The 22,321-nt window shown below is 58.2% G+C and overlaps 1 protein-coding gene and 1 long non-coding RNA gene across 2 annotated transcripts; both read right to left on the bottom strand.

Annotated features, from left to right (window-relative positions):
• Positions 1-313: 313 nt before the first annotated feature.
• Positions 314-15,553, bottom strand: COL9A2 (collagen type IX alpha 2 chain). The gene is made up of 32 exons (XM_072723697.1): positions 15,432-15,553; positions 14,494-14,568; positions 13,211-13,246; positions 13,064-13,126; positions 12,013-12,066; positions 11,860-11,895; positions 11,737-11,760; positions 11,360-11,413; positions 11,076-11,129; positions 10,923-10,970; positions 10,715-10,771; positions 10,579-10,632; positions 10,276-10,329; positions 9,832-9,885; positions 9,686-9,739; positions 9,530-9,583; positions 7,112-7,165; positions 6,644-6,697; positions 6,363-6,416; positions 5,431-5,475; positions 4,995-5,048; positions 4,374-4,427; positions 4,039-4,092; positions 3,883-3,954; positions 3,652-3,687; positions 3,327-3,371; positions 3,194-3,226; positions 2,940-3,086; positions 2,780-2,834; positions 2,339-2,527; positions 1,346-1,423; positions 314-1,095 (listed from the first exon to the last, which is right to left on the bottom strand). Exons 1-32 carry the CDS (start codon positions 15,492-15,494, stop codon positions 896-898), a joined length of 2,058 nt encoding a protein of 685 aa, XP_072579798.1. The 5' UTR covers positions 15,495-15,553; the 3' UTR covers positions 314-895.
• Positions 15,554-18,684: 3,131 nt separating this feature from the next.
• Positions 18,685-21,796, bottom strand: LOC140594334 (uncharacterized). Its single transcript, XR_011995052.1, has 2 exons — positions 21,564-21,796; positions 18,685-18,892 (listed from the first exon to the last, which is right to left on the bottom strand). It is a non-coding gene; the product is annotated as an uncharacterized lncRNA (long non-coding RNA).
• Between the last annotated feature and the right edge of the window lie 525 nt (positions 21,797-22,321).

Below are 22,321 nucleotides of genomic sequence, written 5' to 3'. Positions count from 1 at the left end.
GCCCGGCAAGACGCTGGGTGTGTCCTCCTGGGACTTGGCTGGGTCCCTGCTACAGCCGTACAGAGGCTGTGAAGGGATTTGCCCAAAGTTACACAGCAGGTCACCGTCCCGACTCCGCCCCAGGTCCTTCCCACAGATGTTCCCCGAATGTCCCCTGGTCCTCATGCTCACATTCAGGGTGCCCCGAGGAAAGCGCATGCCGCCCCTCCAGGACCCCTGACCCTCCTGCCCAGACGGGGGGTGGGGGGGTGGGGGGGTGCCAGGCAACAACCTCCCGCCCCCAGTCCACCAGAAATGAACTCCAACTCCCATCCTAGTTTGTACCCAAGTCGGGGGGCTTTAATTTACAGAAAGGCTGGGGTGGATCTCAGGGTGGGTGGGGGTAAGGCCAGGAAGAGAAGGGGGAGGGGTGCTTAAATACTCAGATGGGAGGGACCCAGGGAGGAAGTAGTGGGGCCGCTTCAGACGGCCACCTCTGGGTGGGTCACCCACCAGCAGTCACCCAGCAAGTCCAGGGGAGGAAGGTGGGCTCAGGGACCGGCAGAGACCTCAGTCCACCTGCCCCAAAGAGGTGGCTGCTGGAGGACAGCACAGATTACGGAGACATTTGCTTTGGTACCTTGTGAGTCGTGCTCTGGGAGGAAAGCCACCTCTTTGGAGCTGGGACTCTCCAGTGACCCTTGCCATCTGTTGGCCTCACCTTTTCATCCCAATGCCCTCCCTTCACTTCCCCCGAATCTTAGAATTTCCTTTTCCTCAGGACTCCAGGGTCCCGGATGGAAGGGCCTGGAAAGCTGGCTTCCTGGTCTGAGGGATGGGGTGCGTGTCCACCCCGCGGGAATCTAGTCCCCCCCCCCCACCAGGATGCCCATCAGGCTCTGTCCTGGCCTCCTGCTCATGGCCCTTTGATGGATCCGGGCTCCGTGAGGCGCGCAGAGGCGTAGGCCGAGGCTGCCAGGCAGGCCGTGGGCTCACAGAAGCCGGGCAGCCCCACGGGGCCCGGCGGACCCGGTCGGCCTGCTTCCCCCGGGGCCCCTGGGGCACCGCGGGCCCCGTCCTTGCCATTGATTGCCTGCCCGGGCCGGCCGGGGAGCCCTGTGGAAGGGAGAAGACCCTGCCGTCAGGGGCACCGCCTGTCCCAGCGCCAGGGGGGCAAGTGCTGTTTTTCATGGAGGCGGGCGGGGGGGTGGGCAGGACGGAGCCCACCCAGTGCTCCTGGGTGCTCCAGAGGGACGCCGAAGCTGGAGGAATGGGGCGCGGGCGAGCAGGAGAGGCCTCCACGGCAGAGACCGGGTGTCTGCGGGTCATGAATCCCAGGGCCCCAGGGGCAGGGCCAAGGTCTTACCTGGGATCCCGGGGGGTCCAGGCATCCCAGGGTGCCCGCGTCCCATCTCTCCCCAGTCACCCTTCTCTCCACGTTTTCCTGCGGAGAAAGAAAGGAGCTGTCGTTTTGCAGAACTGGAAATTCAAAGTTTGCGACTTTGGTTGCTATTTCATGTCTATTTCCTACGCAGCAGTTATTCCTGTTTTGTGCTAGTTTTATACTAAAAAGAAGTTGGAAATGTTGGTAGAACTGGTTACACAGAGGAGAGTCCAGGGCAGGTGGCTCGGGGGTTTAGTGCCACCTTCAGCCCAGGGCGTGATCCTGGGGACCCGGGATCTAGTCCCACGTCAGGCTCCCTGCATGGAGCCTGCTTCTCCCTCTGCCTGTGTCTCTGCCTCTGTGTGTGTGTGTGTGTGTGTGTGTGTGTGTGTCTCATTAATAAATAAAATCTTTTAAAACTAAATAAAGGAAAGTCCAGGCAGAATGGAAGGTACAGCCGGTCGGGTTCATTACGGAGAGCGTCTAATGAGCATCCAGCCAGCCTTTACCATGTGCCGACGCTACCAAAATTACCTCCATGTGTAATCCTCAGGACTGTATGAGGCGGTGCTTACTAACCCCCCGTTTACAGATGAGAAATCTAGGGCCCAGGGAGATTATCAGGGAACTTGTCCAGGTCCACAAGGGGAAAGTCGCAGAGTCTGGACAGACACCTGTCTTGTGACTCGAGTTTGCGTGTTTTACGACTTTGCTACGTGGCTTCCAGAGACACAGATGTTTACGGGGCACCACTAAGCAAATTTACAACCCCCCCTCCCCCAAACCCCAAGTTATAAAATAGTACATTCATTTCCATCAATTTGCTACTGAGAGAGCCCAGGAGTCACATATGACTTCTGGAACCCTTGGCAGAGGGAACAGGGGATCCTGAGGGGGAATGAGGAGAGAAACCAAGAGGCTGAGCCATCAGCCCACAGAGCCCACAAACCCACCTGCACCCTGATCAGCACTCACCCTTGGGGCCGGTGTTGCCAATCTGACCCACGGCTCCCACGATGCCAGGAACGCCCCGAGGGCCAGGGTGCCCATGGGGTCCCTGCTTGCCTGGGTACCCAGGAGGCCCGGGGGGTCCTGGCGGACCCACCATCCCGACGGCACCCAGGGCCTCCCGCTTGGCACTCACAGCGACCTCTGCCAGTTGCTCTGGAGGGAGGGAGGGAGGTCAGTGAGATGGGGGTCAGCTCAGTCCAGCCCGAAGGCGGAGCGGGCGCAGGGCCCCGGGCCCCGGGCCCCAGGTGTGAAGACCCCCAGGTGTGGAGACGCGTGAGCCACGAGCGTCCTGCCCCCTCCTCCTCCCCTGCCTTCGCGGAAACCGAAGACCAGCGAGGGCGGAGGCGGGGCAGCCGCGGGCCCTGCGGGAGCAGAGCTGGGGGAGGAGGGGCCGCCCGCCCTCACCTTGCATCATCTTCATCATCACGGTCACGATGTGCTGGTCGCTGGCGTCCCGGCCCTGCGGGCAGAGGAGGCCTCCAGGAAGAAGCCCCGCCGGCTCCGGCCCCGCCGCGGCCCGCCCGCCCCCTCCGGCCCCGCCCCGGCCCCGGCCCGGCCGACTCACCGCCACGCCCTGTCTCCCGGGCAGTCCGGGCACGCCTCGGTCTCCCGCCAGTCCTCGAGGGCCGGGGGGCCCGGGGTAGCCCTGCACCCCCGGGGCGCCCGCATCCCCGCTGGGGCCCGGGTAGCCGGCTTCTCCGCGGACTCCTGGCTGCCGGGGCGGAGCGCGGGTGAGACTTCGCACGTGCCGGGGAGACGGGGGGGGGGGGGGGGGCGCCCCGGGTAGGGGGAAGGCGGCGTCGCAGGGGCTGGACTCACCTGTCCCTTGGGCCCCGGCTCGCCGGACTCGCCCTGCAGGTACAGGCAGCTCGGTCACCGGGCGCTGAAGCCCCGCCCGCCCCGCGCCGCCCCGCCGCCCCGCCGCCCCGCCCGCCCCGCGCCGCCCGCTCACCTTCTCGCCTTTCTCTCCCCGGAGGCCGGCCACCCCCGGGTCGCCCTGCGGATTAAGCACCGCGGGTCAGAGCAGCGGCGGCCGCCCAGCCACCTCCACCCCCCATCACCCCCACCTCAACCACCCATCACCCATCACCCCCACCCATCACCATCCCCACCTCCACCCACATCACCCCCACCCATCACACCCACCTCCACCCCATCACCCATCACACCCACCTCCACCCCCCATCACCCCCACCTCCACCCCCTATCACCCATCACCCCCACTCCCCATCACCCATCACCCCCACCCCGCCGCTGCCCAGGACGCTGCTACTCACCACGCTGCCGCGGGGGCCGGTCTTCCCGGGGGAGCCCTGCAGCAAGCGGGGAGGCAGGACTTGGTGAGGTCCCCTCTCCGTCCCAGTGGGGTCACGCCCCCCCTCCCCCCCCCCCGCCCCCGTTCTGGCCACACCCCCCTGCAGCCCGCCTCCCCCTCCAGCCCGCTCCATCCCCCGCTCCCCGCAGGTCTTGGGGCCTTGCTCCCAGGTATTTTCCAGCCCCTTCTGTACCTTGTCTCCCTTGATGCCTGGCAAGCCTTGGGGCCCTGGAATTCCGGGGGGGCCCTGCTCCCCCTTGGGGCCCTGAGGAGACAAGAATCCAGAGCAGTAAATGGCAGGGGGCGCCCAGGCTGCTCCCTGCTGCCCCTCCCAGCCGCCTCCACTTACCTGCCGTCCCTGAGGGCCTGGCTGCCCCACCGGCCCCCTCTCACCCTGGTCACCCTGAAACGGAAAGAGAGGATGAGGAGCACGGGGTCAGCAGGGGCACCCCCCCAGCCCCCTCTCCAACCCTGATCCTGCTGGTCAGGGTGCCCTCCCCTCCGCTGTCCCAGCTTGGAGACCCTTGCTCCGCATCACACACCAGCGATCAGCCCTTGCTGGGAAGGCCCCACGCAGCCTGGGCAGGACTAGGCGGGTGCTGGAGCCTTAGTAGGACCCACATCTGGGTCCCCGAGTGCCCGGGGAGCAGGCAGGCGGCAGAAACCACTGTGCCAGGCCCTCACCTTCTGCCCCAGGATGCCTCGGGGTCCGATTTCTCCTTGAGGTCCTGGCTCTCCCTGGGGGACAGAAATTGGGAGTGAGCCGTTGGCCCCTGGCCGCCCTGGGCCTCAGCTGAGTCACTTCATCAGGGAAGCCTTTCCTTGTGCTCTGTCCTTCGGGTCCCCATACTCCTCCTCCAATAGGACCCACAGCTGTAGTTACTATCCTGTGATCGTAGGTTCAAGATCCGCCTTTTCCACTACACTTTAGCTCTGAGTGAGAGACTGTCTCGTCCAACACAGCTACAGGGATTTGGTGAATGTTTATGGAATGAATGAATGAAAGACTGTCTGCTGGATTCTTAGCTCGGGTCAGTGTGGCCATCGGAGGAGGGGACACCCATACAGGACAGACCGATCCCCACCATCACTGCATTGTACATAGAGAAACGACCACCCAGAGAGGAAAAGGGAGCACCCCTGGGTCAGTGGGGTCAGTGGCACAGCCCAGACTGGGATCCAGGGCACCCCCCGCACTAGGGCTTCACCCCACACCTCACCCAGGCCGCATATGCTGGGTGCAGGGTCTTCAGGCCTGGGAGGGGGGCCGGTGCAAGAGCCCTGTGTTCTGGGGAGAGCACTTACCTCCTTCCCAGGAGGACCAGAGAATCCAGGGAGGCCCTGCTGGCCTGGTTCACCCTGCAGGAAAACACAGTTTTAAGGTGAGTCTGGGGGGCCCAGGCAAGCCCTTGACCTTGGGGAGCCTGGTGAACCCTAAACAGAATCTAGAACCACATGAATTGGGGATACGGTGTCTTTGGTCAGGTCTTCTGGAGTCCACAGATTTTCCTGTGTTTGTTTCCTCCTCTGGATTGGGAGCCGTGTCTCTTGTCCCCACGGAGGGCAGGGGGAGGGGGCAAGCGGGAGGTGGTGAGGCCCAAGGGGACTTGTGTCTAGGCCATGTCCTTGAGCCTGGAGTGAGGCCTGGCCTTGCAGTCTTTGAGCCATGCCCCTAGACCCTGCCCGCAGGCTCCCTTGCTCAGATGAAGCCAGTTCTGTCCCCAGCCTGGAGTCACCATACCTTGTCTCCCGGGCCTCCTTTTGTCCCAGGCTGGCCCGGCACGCCCTGTAGAAAGAAGTTGGTATCAGTTTCTACCCTGGCTTTGGGGAACCCCAGGCATCTCCGGCTTTACCTCCCATCCCCAATCCAGACCCCTTCCTTTGGGAGGCCCAGTTCTGGCCTCACAAACCTGACTGAGCCCTGAGCCCTGGTGGGAGTGGGGGTGTGGGGGTGTGTGTGGAAGTGTGTGGAGGGATGGCCACAGGGGCCTGCAGCCTGCAGGGAGGAAAGGAGGCCCCTGCGCTCACAGGCACACGTGAACGCATGTAGGAACGTGCTCTGCACCTGAGCATGTTATCAGGCTTTGGCCTCAGTACCCCCAGCAGGGAGGGAGGCGAGGCGCCCATGGACTGGGCTCCCAGAAGGCGTGGGATTGAGGTGGCCCTGAACGGTGACAAGGCCCAGAGAGATGGGGAAGGGCGGTCCAAGCAGCAGCGCCTGCAAGGGCCTGAAGGTGTGGGGTTAGAACAGCCAACAGCCGAGAAAGGAGAGGACCCCGGGGGCAGTGGCTGATGAGGATGGAAGGGTAGGGTGGCGTCAGATTAGGGTGGGCTGTGAGGACAAGCACTGTGGCTGTCCTGTTCACAACTCTCCCTGCCACTCAGTGTGCCCCGGGGACTCTGTCTGTCTTGGAGCACTGAATGGAATGGCTTTCCTGGAAGCAATGGGGGCCACGGAGAGCACTTCAGTGGGGAGGAGCCAACATGGGGAATCTGAGTGGCCACAGAGATGGTGATGGGGCCTGGGCTGCGTGGGGACAAGGACTAGAGCGAGAACCCTGGGTGTGTGTTCACACCCAGCCTCATCAGCCACCCATGCCGCCATGAGGGAGTGGGCAGCCCTGAGGAGAAGCAGTGTGCCCGTGGGGCAGCCCCTGGGACCCCCTCACTCACCGCTAGGCCTTGGTGGCCTTGGTTTCCTGGCCGCCCTGCCTGTCCCGCGCTGCCCTGGGAGACACGGAGAACAGAGGCACAAGTGAAAGCCCCAGCAAGAGGGTCCATGGCTTCCACCCAAGTGCCAGTAGGGAAACTGAGGCCCAGAGGCAAGTAGGGCTCTGTCTGTGACACACCTGAGGATCCCAGGCTCCTAGGCCTCCGGGATCAGTGTGATGAGACTGGCCTGAGCCAGGAGGGACCCCGACCCTCCCAAACCAACTGGCAGTCCCCACTCCTACCTTCATGCCTGGCGTGCCTGGGGTCCCGTCCTTGCCGTCGATGCCTGGGGGCCCCTGCTCAGAAGGAAAGTTGAAGGGAGACTCACAGTGGGGAGACGCCTGGGGTCAGGCCACGCACACGTCCCTGTGTGACGGCCGCAGCGTGCGGGTGGGAAGTGGGTCTGGTTATCTCGAGAACCCCCACCAGCCAACTGGGAGGGGAGCAGAAATGGGAGGAGGGTCTGGGAGGACAGACCACAGTCCTTCCTCTGAGTGGGGGACAAGTGTCCCAGATTGCCGCAAGATCCCCCCACCCTCTGCTCCACCATCACCCTATTTGCAGGTGAAGGAACTACAGCCCAGCAAGAGGGCTTTTCCCAGGTCACAGAGCAGCCTGCCCTCTGTCCTCCTAGAATCCCAGGCTCCCGGTCCTCTAGGAGCTGGGACAGACTGACCCGCTCTCTGTCGGGGTAGCCCTGGGCCACTTACGGTTGCTCCCTTTGGGCCTGTTATGCCCTGAGGTCCTCGGAGACCTTGGCCGCCCTGCAAAGTAGACAGAAATGAGGTCACCTTCAGGGTGCCGAACCCCCACCTGGCTGTTCAGAGAGGTGATGAGAAGGTGTGGGGCCCAGGATCCCTCTTGGCACAGGAACACCGAGCAGAAGCTGAGGGAGGGGGCCTGGGAACTGGGGGGGCGGGAGCAGAAGTCAGCCCCGCACAAATGGGACGGGGCACGTCCAGGGGAAGGAGCTGGTGCTCACCGGGACCTCCCCCACCTGGGCTCTGAGCTCCACTTACTGAAGAAACACAACAACTCAATACAATGTGTGGACTCTGGGTCTTGATTTGAACAAGAACCTTGAAGGGACTTTTTTTAAAATATTTTATTTATTTATTCACGATATATATATATATATATAGATAGATAGATATAGATATAGATATAGATATAGATATAGATATATAGAGAGAGAGAGAGGGAGAGAGGCAGAGACACAGGCAGAGGGAGAAGCAGGCTCCATGCAGGGAGCCCGATGTGGGACTCGATCCCAGGACTTCAGGATCACACCCTGGGCTGAAGGCAGGTGCTAAACCGCTGAGCCACCCAGGGATCCCACTTTTTTTTTTAAGATTGTATTTATTTATTTGAGAGAGAGACAGAGATGGCAACAGAGCCAGGGAGTTGGAGGAGAAGCAGGCTCCCCAATGAGTAGGGAGCCCAGATACGGGGGTGGGGGACAGGGGGTGGTCTCCATCCCAGGACCCTGGGATCATGACGTGAGCCCAAGGCAGCCACGTACCAACCGAGCCACCCAGGTGCCCTCTGAAGAGACATTATTGAGATAATTAGGAAACACGGAACACAGACTGGTTATTTTGCGGACATTAAGGAATAATTGATCATTTTGTTGGTATGATAATGAAGGATAGTGTGATTTGGGGGAGGAAAAGTCCTTATTTTTCCTTGTAAAAGTCCTTGTATGTAGAGACATGCAGAAGTATTTAAGGGTGGGACGCCCGGGTGGCTCTCCCTCTTCCTGTGTCTCTGCCTCTCTCTCTCTCTCTCTCTGTGTGTCTCTCACAAATAAATAAATAAAGTCTTTAAAAAAGAAGTATTTAGGGGTGAAATGACATATGAGGGGATTTGCTTGGAAACATGAGCCACAAAGTGGTGGATTGACTGCGACAGAATGTCACCTTGGGGAGACAGGTATATGGAGGTCGTTCTAGAATTCTCTCTACTTCTATGTACGTTTAAGGACTGGCACGGCCAAAAAAACATTTACTTTCTGCTCAACTTCTCTCTAAACTCAAAACTGCTCAAAAATGAAGTCAATTAATTAAAAAAAAAAAAAAAAAAGGAAGTTCAGAGGTTTGGGATGTGGCCCAAATCCCATTAGCCCCGTGGCTGATCCGCTGGAATGTCATTGTCTGGCCGCCGCGGGCCTGGGACCAGATCCCGCGGCTTCTCTCAAACTGAATTTGCTCAGCACAGGCTGGGCTTGCAGGAGTGGGGCTGCTGGGGTGCGGGGCTCCCAGCACAAAGGCTCCTGCCCCACACCAGTCGCTCACGCGCACTGACAGAGTAACGCACACGCATGCACACACGCACGTGCAGACGCACAGAGTGACCCATGTGTGCACACCTGCGCAGCACAGCACGGAGTCCGCACACACCCCCATGCATCCGCACAGACACAGAGTGGCACACATGCATGCACACACCCGCACACACGCACGTGCAGAGTGACCCATGTGTGCACACCTGCGCAGCACAGCACGGAGTCCGCACACACCCCCATGCATCCGCACAGACACAGAGTGGCACACATGCATGCACACACCCGCACACACGCACGTGCAGAGTGACCCATGTGTGCACACCTGCGCAGCACAGCACGGAGTCCGCACACACCCCCATGCATCCGCACAGACACAGAGTGGCACACATGCATGCACACACCCGCACACACACATGTGCAGAGTGACCCATGTGTGCACACCTGCGCAGCACAGCACGGAGTCCGCACACCCCCCATGCATCTGCACAGACACAGAGTGGCACACATGCATGCACACACCCGCACATACGCACATGCAGAGTGACCCATGTGTGCACACCTGCGCAGCACAGCACGGAGTCCGCATACACCCCCATGCATCCGCACAGACACAGAGTGGCACACATGCATGCACACACCCGCACACACACACGTGCAGAGTGACCCATGTGTGCACACCTGCGCAGCACAGCACGGAGTCCGCACACCCCCCATGCATCTGCACAGACACAGAGTAATACACACTCGCGCACACACCCGCTCACACTCGAGCCCCAGGGGGAGCTGAGTCCCGCCCAGTGCTGTCCAGGGGCCCCGACCCGACAAGCGGTGGCTGAGGACTCACCACATCGCCCTTCTCCCCCGCTCGGCCCGGTGGCCCCCGTGGACCTTCCTCACCCTGGCAAGAAGGACAAAGGGGAATCCAGGTCACCTGGGCTCGGGGGGAGCCACCCTCCGCTTGTAGCCCCAGGAGCTCCAGCGGGAGCAAGAGGACACTTACGGGTGACCCGGCAGCACCAATGGAGCCCACCATGCCTTTGTACCCACGAGGACCCTGGGGACAGGAGAGGGACAGTCAGTGCTGCTGGAGCGCATAGGCCAGAGAGCAGGTCATGACGACTCTTGCAGTACCCCCGGCTGACTTACCATCTCTCCTTTGGGTCCCTCCATGCCCGGGTAGCCCCTGATGCCCTGGGGACCCTGTCAAGACAGAAGAATGACAGCAATGGCAATTCCACTTCATTGCAGCTTCTCTGACCCCCACCCCTGCTGTTCACCATGCCTCTCTGAGGCAGGGGGCATAGTCCCGAGAGGGGACAAGGAGGCTCAGGGACCGGGGAGGGACTCACCAGGGTCACTCGGGGGACACTGCCAAACCTGGGCCTCGGCTGGATCTGCTGGCTGACAGCCTTGGCTCCTGTCCCCCGATTTCTGACCGCCTCGGCCTCCCTCCCCCACGCAGAGACATGCCACCTGCACGTGGCTGTTTCTTTTTCAGGTTGGAGGCCAGACCCAGGGGGTGGCTCCACTAAGATGCCCTAGGATGAGGAGGGGAGGGCCCCGGGGTGGGGGGCGCCGAGTGTTCTTTACCGGTGGTCCAGGGATGCCTTGCTCTCCAGAGGCACCCACATCTCCCTTGGGACCCTAGGGGGGCAGGAATGAGTGATCAGACAGGCAGGACCCTAGAACCCAGACAGTCCCATGTGTGACAGACAGAGGAGAAATGGACACCCAGGAGGAGAAGGGACTTGCCCAGGGACACACTGGGCCTCCTGCTTCTCAGCTCAAGGCTCGGGCCCCAGAGACCCACAAGGGAAGGAGGGGGGGATGAGGACGGGAGGCCCCTGTGAGCCCTCTTCCCACCACCTGCCGGGCCTCTGCCCTCACACTCACCGGCTTCCCCTGGCGGCCAGAATCGCCCAGAACCCCGCGTTTGCCAGGATGCCCCTGAAGGGAAGGAGGGAGCTCAGTGTGAGGTCCACCCCCAAACACCTGCTCTGCCCCCCAAAGCCTTGCGCCAGTGGCTTACCTTCACCCCCTGCAGCCCTGGGGGGCCTTTCACCCCCGCCGGACAGTTGGTCGGACACTGGAAAGAAAATCCCGCCAGGTTCTGGGGTCACTAGCTTGCCTCAGGCCAGCGGGGCCGTGCCCCCCATCTTGCCAACTCTTGAACCCTCCTCTCACCCCTCCCCGTGACTCCACCTCCAGAGCCCACCCGCCCCAGGCCCGCGTCTCACCAAGAAATCGGCGCTGCCTTCCAGGCCCTGGATGGTTCCGGGTCGGCCCTGAGGGAGATGTATGAAGAAGGAGCCCGACCCCAACCTTTCCCACCCCAGGCTTGTGCCAGAGGCCCTCATCCTGACCCATGTGGGAGGTCCGAGGACACTTACCGGTTTGCCAGGTGGCCCCGGGGGCCCCGATGGCCCATCTGGTCCGGGATCCCCCTGGAAGCAAAAGGGGCCAAAATTTATTCTGCCTGGCACTGCCAGGGTCACTCTACCCCCCTCCTGCTACTGCCCTGCCCACTCCGTCCTCCAGGTCGGCTTCTTTTTGCCTGAAAGTTCTACGGCAGGGTGGGCTCAGCAGGAGGGGTTTCTGTCTCAGACCCAGAAGTAGGCGAGCTTGGAGGTAAAGGGCAGGAGGCAGAGAGTGCGGAGTGGGGGCTGGGGCTCACCTTGGGGCCTGTGATTCCAATCTCACCGGGGAGGCCAACAGGTCCAGGTGGTCCCTAGGAGCAGAGCAGAGCCGTCACTGGCCAGGATGCCTCGGAGGGGTAGCTCACCCTGACACAAAGGTAGGGACTCTGCTACCCAGAGGCCCCTTCCCCACTTTTACTTTGCAGCCAAGCCCAGAGACACTGGCAGCTTAGGGCTTTAGGGGCCGGAGAATCCCAGAGCCGGCAGACAGGCCCAGCGTGAGCTGGCCCAGAGTCCTCCCGGCAAGTGTGCCTGTGCTTGACACCCTCCCCTTCATGGCCAGTCCCCTGGAAGCCCTTCTGTGTCCTCCTTCCCCAAGAGTCTCAGGGACCCTGTTCCATCCGGGAAGACTTACAGGAGGTCCAGCAAAGCCAGGGCCCTGGAACAGAAGGAAAGGAGTTCGGGTTCATGGCTCCTTCTCCAAGTTCCTCCCCTGCCCCCCCGTAAAAGCATCCCTTGGAGCCCAGATGTCACTCACCGGCAGGCCAGGGGGACCGGGGAGCCCAGGCTGGCCCTGAAGGAGCAATGGGACAGGTTCAGAGGCTGGGGTCTCCTATGTCCCTGCTCCTGTCTACTACAGCCCACCTTTCCCCCTGGAATACCCAAGCTGAGTCCTCAGCAGGCCACTTACCTTGACTCCAGGGATCCCCATGGGGCCAGGCTCCCCCTTGGCTCCAGTTAGACCCTGGGGAAGAATGAGAAGGTAGATCAGGGAAGGGCAAACCTGTTCCCTGAACCATGCAACAAGCCAGGGCCTGAGGTCTCTCCTGGGTGGGCCCAAGCTGCCCTTCACCTGCTCCAAGAAGGCCAAGGGGCCTCAACACCTTGCTTTCTCTTTTGCCAGTTCCCACAGCAACCGTGGGAGGCAAGCAGGCAGAGTAATTCCCCTCTTTTGAAAGATGAGAAACCAAGGCCCAAGGATTTGTCTGCCCAGGCCTCACACCTGCCAGGTTAGGAGCCTGGGAGACCTAGAGGTAGGCCTGCCCTTGGCAACTTCTTCTGATCCTTAGTGTTCACATCTGTAAAATGGGTTAATCACGTTCAGCTCTCTGCATAGATGTGAGAACCAAGACGCTTGTGGAAGGCATGCGATTTTTAATCTTTGCAGGGTGTGGAAAATTTTGGAGGGGCCCTGGGGGCTGCTCATAGCTCTGATGACACCTCTTGAGCCAGCAGGACAAAGACAACTCATGGGACCTCTTTGTCCTCCATCTTTTAGTGATTAACCCAAGTGTATTCCCCAATCAGATGACTGTCCCAGTAGTCCTAGCTGTGTCCAGGAGCCTGTGACCCTGGCGTCCCTGGGAATTTTGTGGTATCAGTCAATAATATTCCTCTCCTGAGTTCTCCTGGGGCTGCGAGGGAGTAGGGTACGGCAGGGAAGGAAGGGACAGCTCCATCCACAGCATTCGATCTGTACTCGGAGGCCAGAAATGTGAGAGTAAATCCATTAGCTGCTGCAGAGGAACAGAACCCCTCTTTGGGACCCCATGTGCCTGTGATCCATGCTTCCGGGTGGCTGTGAGGTCATGAGCCACATGAAGGTGAAGGGAACTCATAGCTGTACAGTCTCCATCCTGCTGCCCTGCTCTGAACAGAAAAGCAGGGAAGATGCCAGAACTGGGCTCTGAAAGTCAGGGAGTGCAGCCCTAACCTGCTTTAGCCGACACTCAGGTACTCACATCAATCCCAGGCTTCCCATCAGGCCCATCTGGCCCGGGTTTGCCAGGCTCTCCCTTCGGTCCCTTAAAAACAGAGGTGGGGCAAATATTAGCCAGAGGAGGGCAAGACCCAGAAAGGTCAAAGGTCAAAGTAGAAAAAGCACTCACCGGAGGGCCGGCTTTCCCAGGGGGCCCCTTGTCACCCTGCAAGATACAAGTCGGTCAAATAGTACCCTGTGGCTCACGCTACCCCAAATGGCCACACACAGGCCCTGGCTGGCTGGTCCCACATGCCCTCTCCTCACTCTCTTCTCTTCTGCTCTGGGTTCCCCTCAGCCTGGTATTTTTATATTTTTATTAATTTTTTATTTTTTATGAAAATAGCTCCCTTCCCCCGCCCCCCCCCCCCCCCCAAAATCATGGGTGGATTGAGATCAACCCCAGCCAGGCTGGAGAGGGTTCTGTCAACATGCAAGCAGGCTATAGACACACCGCTGTTGCTAAGGTGCCAGTTACAGGACCCACAGAGAGGGTTGTGGGTTCCAAGTTATCTGAGCATGGGCGCCTCTTGGATTTGGGCAAGTGTGGCAGAAACGTGGGACTTTCAGAAACACATGAAAGGGGACATGAACTGGGTGGGCAGCAGCTATTTTTGGATTGGGGTCAGGAAGAGAAGAGACTGGGACAAGGACAAGGGCCAAGAGGGACTACGAAGGGCTCCGATCCAATCCGTTCCCAAGGCAGGAAGGCCCCCCCCCCACTCCCATGACAAAGGACTCATAGTGACAAAGGACAGACAGGGCCAGTGAAGTCATATTTAGCCCCAGAGCGGCCTTCAGGCAGCTCAGGGCCTGCGGCAGCCAGGGAGCCTGGCAGGGACCCAGCGGCCGGGGCTGGGGGGCGGCGCACCAGGTTCAATAGAAGTCTGTCCAGATGGGTAAACACGGAGCTGACCTCCTGGGGGAGCCTCCTGAATGGGGCATTTAACCCTCCGCCCGCTAGGGAGCTAGGAGGGCGGCGACAGCCCCGTGCTTCTAAATCGGGGAGGAGGAGGCAAAGGAAGAGCGGGGTCTGGCTTCGGCGGGGCAGCGGTCTGACCGAGGCTGCCAGCCACCCCAAGAAGCATCCAGACGTGCCGGGGGCGGGGCCGGAGGTTAGGGCGGCTCCCGCCCCCAAGGGAAGGGATCGGGGGTGGGGGCTGCGGCTGTGAGCTCGGCGGCCACGGGACAGCAGCCCCTTGTCGGCGGGCGGCGGCCACCCGCTCCTCTCTCCGGGCTGCTTCGGGGTTTTCCAGGAACAAACGGGCTCCTTGTGGCGAGGCCGGCGCCGCCTACTGACCGCAGGGGGCGCTGCACACCCCCCCCCCCCCCCCCCCCGGCCTCCGGAGGCTCACAAAGTCCCCCTTTGTCCGCAGCTCCCCCCCCCCCCCCCGTCCCAGGTTAGAGACTCACGTCGATGCCGTCGGATCCAGGCACTCCCGGCGGCCCCGGGGGGCCCGGGGGCCCCGGTTCTCCGGGCGGACCTCTCTGAAAACACACAAGGGGGAGGCCCTCAGACGGTGCAGGGGGCGGGGGTCCCTGCGGAGAGCCCCCCCGGGGGCGCGGCGCGCTCACGGGAACCGACTGTGCGGCGCTCAGGACCGGAGGCGGGGCCCGGGTTAGCCGCGGGGGGACCCGGCTCACGGAGAGCGCGCGCGAGCGCGGAGCGCATCCCGGTGCGCTGGCCCGCGGGGCCCGTGCGCGGTGGCGGAGGGCGGAGGGCGGAGGGGGGGACGCCAGGGCGCCGCGGGTCCCAGCGGGCAGGCGACAGCGGGCTCCGGGACCGCTCGCTCGCACGACAGGTACAGACGGTGAGCGGGTGCCCTGCCCTCTGCGCCTGGCGCGCGTAACCCGAAAGGAGCATGCGGGGGGCGCGGGGGGCGCGGGGGGAGCCCCTGCCCGGAGCCCCTCCGCTTCCCGTTGGCTTGCCCTTTGCCCTCCGCGGGGCAGCGCCCCCCGCAGGGCCAACGCGCCCTCCGCGCAGCGAGGTGCCAGGCTGGCGCCCGGGCCGGTCCCGGTGGGTCCCCGCGCCCCGGGGGCCCCGGCAGCGGGGCCGAGCGGCGTCTGGCTGGAGCCGCCCGGGGGGAGGCGGCGCCGGGGCACCGGAGTGAATGGGCACCATTGTCTCGCCCGCCACCTGGGCTCTCTGGGCTCCCGGCCACGCCGCCGGTCCCAGGCCGGGCCGCGCGGCTCCGGACAGGGTCCCCCTGGCTCCCCGGGCCCCTCCGCCTCCCTCCGCGGCGCCCGGACGCGCCCGCTGTGCGCCCCGCCGAGGGGAAGCGCCGAGGCCCGCACCCCGACCGGTCCCCGCCCCCGCACCCCGGCCCCCGCGCGGCGGCCGCGGCACTTACGATCTGCGCCAGGGCGAGCGCGAGCCCCTGGAGCAGCAGCAGGAGGCGGCGGGCGGCGGCCATGCGGGCGGCGGGCGGCGGGCGGCGGAGGCTCGGGCGGGCGGCGCGGGCTGCTCTCGGAGGGGCGGGCGGGCGCCTGAATATGCGGCGGGGCGGGGCGGGGCGGGGGCCGCGGGGCCCGTCACCCGAGAGGGCGGCCGAGGGGCCGAAGCCCGCGCGCAGCTCCGCCCCGCCCGGCGCCGCAGCCAGCGCCCACCCTCTGCCCCCGAGGGGAGGCGCCGGCCGTCGGGGGCCCCTGCAGCCTGACCCCGGGCCTAGCCCCGGCCGTCGCTCCTCTGCTCCAGGGCGCAGGCCGAGAGCGAGCCGTGGGTCCTGCACCCCAGGTAGCAGAGGCCCCCACCGCCCGGGTCCTGCACCCCAGGTCGCAGAGGCCCCCACCGCCCGGGTCCTGCACCCCAGGTCGCAGAGGCCCCCACCGCCCGGGTCCTGCACCCCTGGTCGCAGAGGCCCCCACCGCCCGGGTCCTGCACCCCTGGTTGCAGAGGCCCCCACCGCCCGGGTCCTGCACCCCTGGTCGCAGAGGCCCCCACCGCCCGGGTCCTGCACCCCTGGTCGCAGAGGCCCCCACCCGCCCGGGGCCTGCACCCCTGGTCGCAGAGGCCTCCACCCACCTGGCTTAGCGGCACAGACCGGCAGGCCTCTTCCGCAGAAAAGCCTACCACAGGCCTTCTGGGTCGGAGGTCCCGGGAGCCCCCCCATGCACCCTGCACCCCACCTCCAGACCCCCTCATCTCCCTCTCACCTCCCTGCTCCCGCCGCAGCTAGGAGGTCAGGCTCTTGGAGGCCACCAGCGAGCCCCAGGCCTTCTTAGTGCCCCCGGAAGCACTGAAGCTCTTGTTGCTCCTGGAGCCGCCCTTGGCCATGCTCTCCTTGAAGCCTCCCTGCCCAGGCCCCCTGCCGTACAGCGTCCTCCTCGTCCTCCTCGTCCTCCTCGTCCTCGTCGTCCTCGTCGTCCTCCACCTCCTCCTCCTCCTCCCCCTTCTCCTCCCGTTGCCTTTTCTTCACTGCAGCTTCTTGAAGCACCAGAGCCTCTAGGTGTGGGCCTCCTGTATCCCTCGGGGTGATCTCCTCCATGAAGCGCCCCCCCCCCCCCCCCCCGCGCTGTTTGTCCAGCATCACCCCTCTCCCAGTCTCTTAGCTCCCTTTTCCTTCCCTTAAGCAATGTTGGTGAAGTGCTTTGGAATCTGTCGCTAACAGTGACCACAGGCACCTGAAACCATATAGTGTCCTCCTCTGTAAAAGGGGATAATAATAATAATAGTCCCTATCTTATAGAGTTTTTGTGAAGATTGAATGAGATGATGCTAAGTACTTCATATGAAGTAGTAGGGGCTTCATAAATTTCAGCTTTCATTATGATTTATGGAGAATATACTTTGTTTACCAGTCCTGTGCCCAGAGTGGGGGAGAAAATCCACAAGGTCAGCTAAAATAGTCCAGGAGAAACCCCTCTGGAGCCTGGGAAAGTCCAACCCCACGTGGCATTGTGAGCAAAGGGCCCTGGGCTTTGAGAGGTGTTCCTGGAGCTGAATTTGGGAGAATTTAATTGCTCTGCCTAATGGACCGAGGAGGAATTTGGAGTTTATAGGAAGAAAGCTGAGAGGAGGAGGGAGTAAGGGAGAGATGGTGGGCATTGCCCCGGTGGGATGGTAATATGGGGTATGTGTAAGGGACTTCTCAGAAACAGGGCAGCCTTATTGGTTTTTATGTTGTTCATTTCTTCATCTCTTTGTGGGCTAGACACACCAGGGACTCGTGTGAGTAAGTTTTCTTTTGTGTGCGTGGAAATCATGGAAAGGGGATGCGCCTCCCATCTGGATAGCACACGTTGGTGTATTCACTGTATATCACGGCGTAGGAAAAGCACCTAAACACTTAGTGGCTCAAAGCAGCAATTTCTTGGATCAGAAATTCAGGAGTGGGTCCGGTGCTTGGTTCTGACTCGGAGTCTGTTACGAGGTTGCAGTCAGATGGGCTTGGCTCATCTAGAAGGCTTCTTCATTCACGTGTCTGGTGTCTGTGCCAGGAACCCCCCAATAGCTGGGGCTGGAACAGCTGGAATTCCTTGGGAAGCTCTGTCCTTTATTTGTGGGCCTTCCATAGGGTCTCTCCAGCACTTCAAGGTGGCTGACCTTCAAAGGTGGCAGCTCACAGAGAGAGAGAGAGAAAACACCCAGAACAAAGCTGACTTGCCTCTGAGGACTTAAGTCACACAGCATCAATGTCACCATATTTGGTCCAGGCAATTCCAAAGCCTTGCCCAGTTTCAAGGGGAGAGAACAAAGATCCCACCTCCTGATGAACTTAGTATCAATGGGACAACATTTCAGGAGTATCATGGAGTGATCGTGAGGGGTGTGGTGGGACATTCATGGGTGCAGTCATCTTCGGAAAATATGACCTACCACACCTGGGCTTATAACCTGAACCAAGTCAGTGGGAACCAAAACTCAAAGCTGGAGCTGATTGGGAGAAATCATAAGGAAGGCTTCGGACCCACAAATCATGGACTAAAGGTTTGGGCCAGTCACATACATCTCCTAAGGGACAAGGAGACCCAATAAATGGGGAGTCTATCCACATTCCTGGATAGGAAGACTCGTTGTTGCAAATATGGCAAATTAATCCAGGGGCGCCTGGCGGGCTCAGTCTGTGGGGCATGTGACTCTCGATCTCAGGGTTGTGAGTTCAAGCCCTATGTTGGGTGTAGAGATTACTTAAAAATAAAATCTTAAAAAAGTTAATCTATAAATTCCATGCAACCACAGCCAGAATCGGAATGCAGATTTCATGAAGGTTGACACCCTGATTCTAATTTTTTTTAATTTTTTAAAAATTTTATGATAGTCACACAGAGAGAGAGGCAGAGACACAGGCAGAGGGAGAAGCAGGCTCCATGCACCGGAAGCCCGACGTGGGACTCGATCCCGGATCTCCAGGATCGCGCCCTGGGCCAAAGGCAGGCGCTAAACCGCTGCGCCACCCAGGGATCCCGACACCCTGATTCTAAAGATATTCTAGGAGAGAAATGACATGATGATAGTCAAGAAAATTTGAAAAAGCAAATGAGAAAGGTCTTTCCCCATCACAGATCAAAGCATATTTTAAAAAAGCATATTATAAGGGAGTTATTCAAATAATGTTTTATCAGCCCAAGAATAGATTTTTTTAAAAAAGAGAAAGACAAGACGCACACTCGTACACACACACATTTATTATGTCTAATTTATGAGAAAGGTCTACATGTTTAGTTTATGATAAAGGTTAAATTTAAAGTCCTCAAGGAGGGGCACCTGGTTGGCTCAGCTGGTTAAGCTTCTGACTCTTGATTTCAGTGACAGGTCTTGACCTCAGGGTTGTGAGTTCAAGTTCCATTTTGGGCTCCGTGCTGAGTATGGAGTCTACATAAAAAAAATAAAAATAAAAACAAATGTCAATGAGGAAAGAGCAGCCTGGTCAATACATGCTGAGAAAGTTGGATACATATTCAGAAAAAAACTCATTAAATTTCTATATAAGTGTACAAAAATATATCCCTGGACGAATTATTTTTTGGGACCTAAATATAATAATAACAAACTATTAAGACCTAAAGGAAACTGTTTCTTTAAAAAATAATTTTGTAGTAAAATCAATAAAAATAACTTTGTGGTAGGGAAAACTTTCCTGAGCAATACTCAAAACCATGAAAGGATGCTCAAGTTTGACTTCATAACCCTTAAATGTCTTTATAATAAAAATGTATGGAGAAAATTAAGAGACAGGAGGAAAATATTTATACTACACATTACCAAAGAATTCATCTGGATAACACACAAAGAGGTCTTACAAATCAATAAGCAAGCTCTAGCAAACATTTAATGGAATATCTAATTTGAATCTCCTACAAGCTTTTTAAGAGTAGAAAAACAAAGAACACGCAAACTCATTTTACGGGCTAATATAACTTTGGTTTTCAAACCAGTGATGGGTGGTACAAGAAAGGATATTAGAGCCAATTTGTCTTATGAACACGGACGGAAAAATCCTATTGAAAGTATTAGCAGGTTGAATATAGCAATTTTTCGAAAGGTACATCATGACCGAGTTGGTTTCACAGCAAGAAAGTAAAGATGATCCAAAGTTAAGAAAATCTAGGGGCGCCTGACTGCCTTGGTTGGTGGAGCATGTGACTCTTGATCTCAAGGTTGTGGGTTCGAGCCCCACATTGGGTGAAGAGATTACTTGAAAAAATAAAATCTTAAAAAAATAATAAAAATAAAGTTAGAAGAAAAGCTTAAGATCATCTCAATGATGTGGGGTTGGGGGAGGGGAAAGAAGCTCAAATGTTTCCTTTTGTCTTTCCACTTAACGTAGTAATTCACTTGGCAAGAACAAGCCTGAAAATGGTGGCCCAAGAATCCCAGGTCGTGGACCAGAAGGGAGCCTTGACACTTCCCGCCACCCACAATCAGCCTCATCTCTCCCGAAGAGTGTACACAGCCTGGATGCATCCTCACTATGGGCTCCAGCAAGACATAGGAGGAGGAGAAATGCCCCTTCTATTCCCAACCCCTTTTTAAAAAAGATTTTCTTTATTTATTCCTGAGACACACAGAGAGAGGCAGAGACTTAGGCAGAGGGGGAAGCAGGCCCCCTACAGGAAACCTGATGTGGGACTGGATCCTAGGACCCTGGGGTTCATTCCCTGACCCAAAGGCAGTCGCTTGACCACTTAGCCATGCAGGTGTCCCCCTTCTATTTCCTTTTCATCTGAATGAACTCAGAATTTTGTTTCCGTTTTTCAATAAAATTTTAAGTTGTTTTTTACTTTTTTAAAAAATTTTTAAGTTGTTTTTTTAAAAAATATTTTATTTATTTATTGGCAGAGAGAGACATACCAGCCAGGGGAGCAGTGGAGGGAGAGGGAGAAGCAGGCTCCCCACTGAGCAGGACCTGGTATCATGACCTGAGCTGAAGGCTCAGATGCTTAACCAGATGAGCCACTCAGGTGCCCCAAATTTTTAAGTTTTCATCATAGAGATACTTTATGTTTGAGCATAGACTAAATATGACTCATCATCTGTGCTCCCAAACTATAGATTTTTGGGTGAGCAAGTGACTGATCAGCGAATCAAGCCCCAGCTGGATCCACAGGCCAAGGTTTTCCTTAGGACCTTCCCTAACCACGTCCCTTCTCTCTCAGGGGCAGGGTCTCAGAACTTAGTTTGGAGTAAATGCCTAAATCCTCTTACACCTGACTAAAAACACCTGGTCAGTGTTGTTGCTGTTGTTGATTGAATGAGTCTTGTTTTTTAATCCACTCTGTCACCCTATGTCTTTTAATTGGAGTGTTTAGTCCGTTTACATTCGTAGTAATTATTGATAGGAATATATTTATTGCCATTTGATTACTCAGGTCATTAGTTTGGTGGCATTCCCCTCATGGAACCCTCCAATTCCTCCTCTCTCATTCATCATCTTTCAAAGCTCCTGACAGGAAAGGTTCATGCACCCCATGACATAACCGAAGCACAAGACCTATGGGGTCAAGCTCAGGTAGCAATTTCAGACAAGTCAGTGTAAGTGTGTACACTGAGACTGAGTGTGTATACTGGAGAATGTCTGGGACCATAGACATCAGAACAACAAAGACCTAAAAGTTACCTTGTCCAGCAAGGAGAGTGTGGGGGGGTTCCCAGCCATTTTACAAAGTATTTTCCTCCTTGCTGCTGTTTCCCCTCCCCCAAACCTGCATCAAATTCTCAGCCAATCTCCCATCCCAACCTTTCCACTGGGACTTCTGGAACACTGGTTCAATGATCACCAAACTTTCTGACTGTTCTCAGTTTCTCAGACCGTGTTGACCACCTCCAAGCCTGGACCTCCAAGTGATCCTCCCTGACAAGCTGCTTCCCGGCCACGTCGCAGATGGAGGCCTCCCATCCCTCGCGGTCAGGATGTGGGCTCAGTGTCCACATGATTTGTTTAAGTGTTTCTCCAGATACATGCTTGTAGAAGCCCCTGCTCCCTCATGTGCCAACGGGGCCTATCACCTCTCCTCTTTGCCCTGGGTCACTTTTCCTTACTCACCAATGATTTGGGCCCCTGCGTCACATCTTGCCCTTCTCTTGGAGTCCTGGCACCTGGGGTTCTTCATCATCTTCTTGAATGACTCCTTAGCACCTCGGATTCCAGTGCCCTAACCACCTCATTTCTTCTTCTTCCTCCTTCTCCTCTTCTCAGTCTCCCTCCTTCTCCTCCTCCTCACACCCCTCCTCCTCCTCCTCCTCCTCCTCCTCCTCCTCCTCCTCCTCCTCCTCCTCCTCCTTCTTCTTCTTCTTCTTCTTCTTCTTCTTCTTCTTCTCCTCCTCCTTCTTCTTCTCCTTCTCCTTCTAGAGACGGAGAGAGAGGCAGAGGGAAAGGGAGAGAGAAAGAATCCCATGCAGGCTCCACGTCCAGTGGATCTCAGGGTTCTGAGATCTCATAACCTTGAGATCATAACCTGAAACAAAACCAGGAGTCAGTCAGACACTCACCGGACTGAGCCACCCAGGTGCCCCTGATTCTTTCCTTCTGGTTAAACCCTGAAGGATAAGGAAGAAAGCATTTAGTTTTTCATTACTAAGTATAATGTTAGCTGTACTTGGTTTTGTAGATAGTTTTTATCAAGTTGAGGAAGTTCTCTATTCCTAGTTTGCAGAGAGGTTTTTTGTTTTGTTGTTGTTTTTTAAATCATGAATGGGGGTTGAGTTTTGTCCAGTGCTTATTTTGCATCAATTGATATAACCATGTGATTTTTCTTCTTCAGTCTGTTAATATGGTGGATTACATTGATTGATTTTTTTTGG

The sequence above is a fragment of the Vulpes vulpes genome, chromosome 10 (genome assembly GCF_048418805.1).
Source record: "Vulpes vulpes isolate BD-2025 chromosome 10, VulVul3, whole genome shotgun sequence".
NCBI classification, from domain to species: Eukaryota; Metazoa; Chordata; class Mammalia; order Carnivora; family Canidae; genus Vulpes; species Vulpes vulpes.
The sequence above is the reverse complement of the archived record's forward strand: the minus strand, read 5'-3'. Positions and strand labels throughout refer to the sequence as shown.

Coding starts and splice junctions, on each gene's coding strand:
- COL9A2 (XM_072723697.1), bottom strand. CDS start 15,494: ATGGCCGCCGCCCGCCGCCTCCTGCTGCTGCTCCAGGGGCTCGCGCTC. Junction 13,247..14,493: donor CTGGATCCGACGGCATCGAC/GTGAGTCTCTAA, acceptor TGTATCTTGCAG/GGTGACAAGGGGCCCCCTGG. Junction 2,835..2,939: donor CCGGGAGACAGGGCGTGGCG/GTGAGTCGGCCG, acceptor CTCTGCCCGCAG/GGCCGGGACGCCAGCGACCA.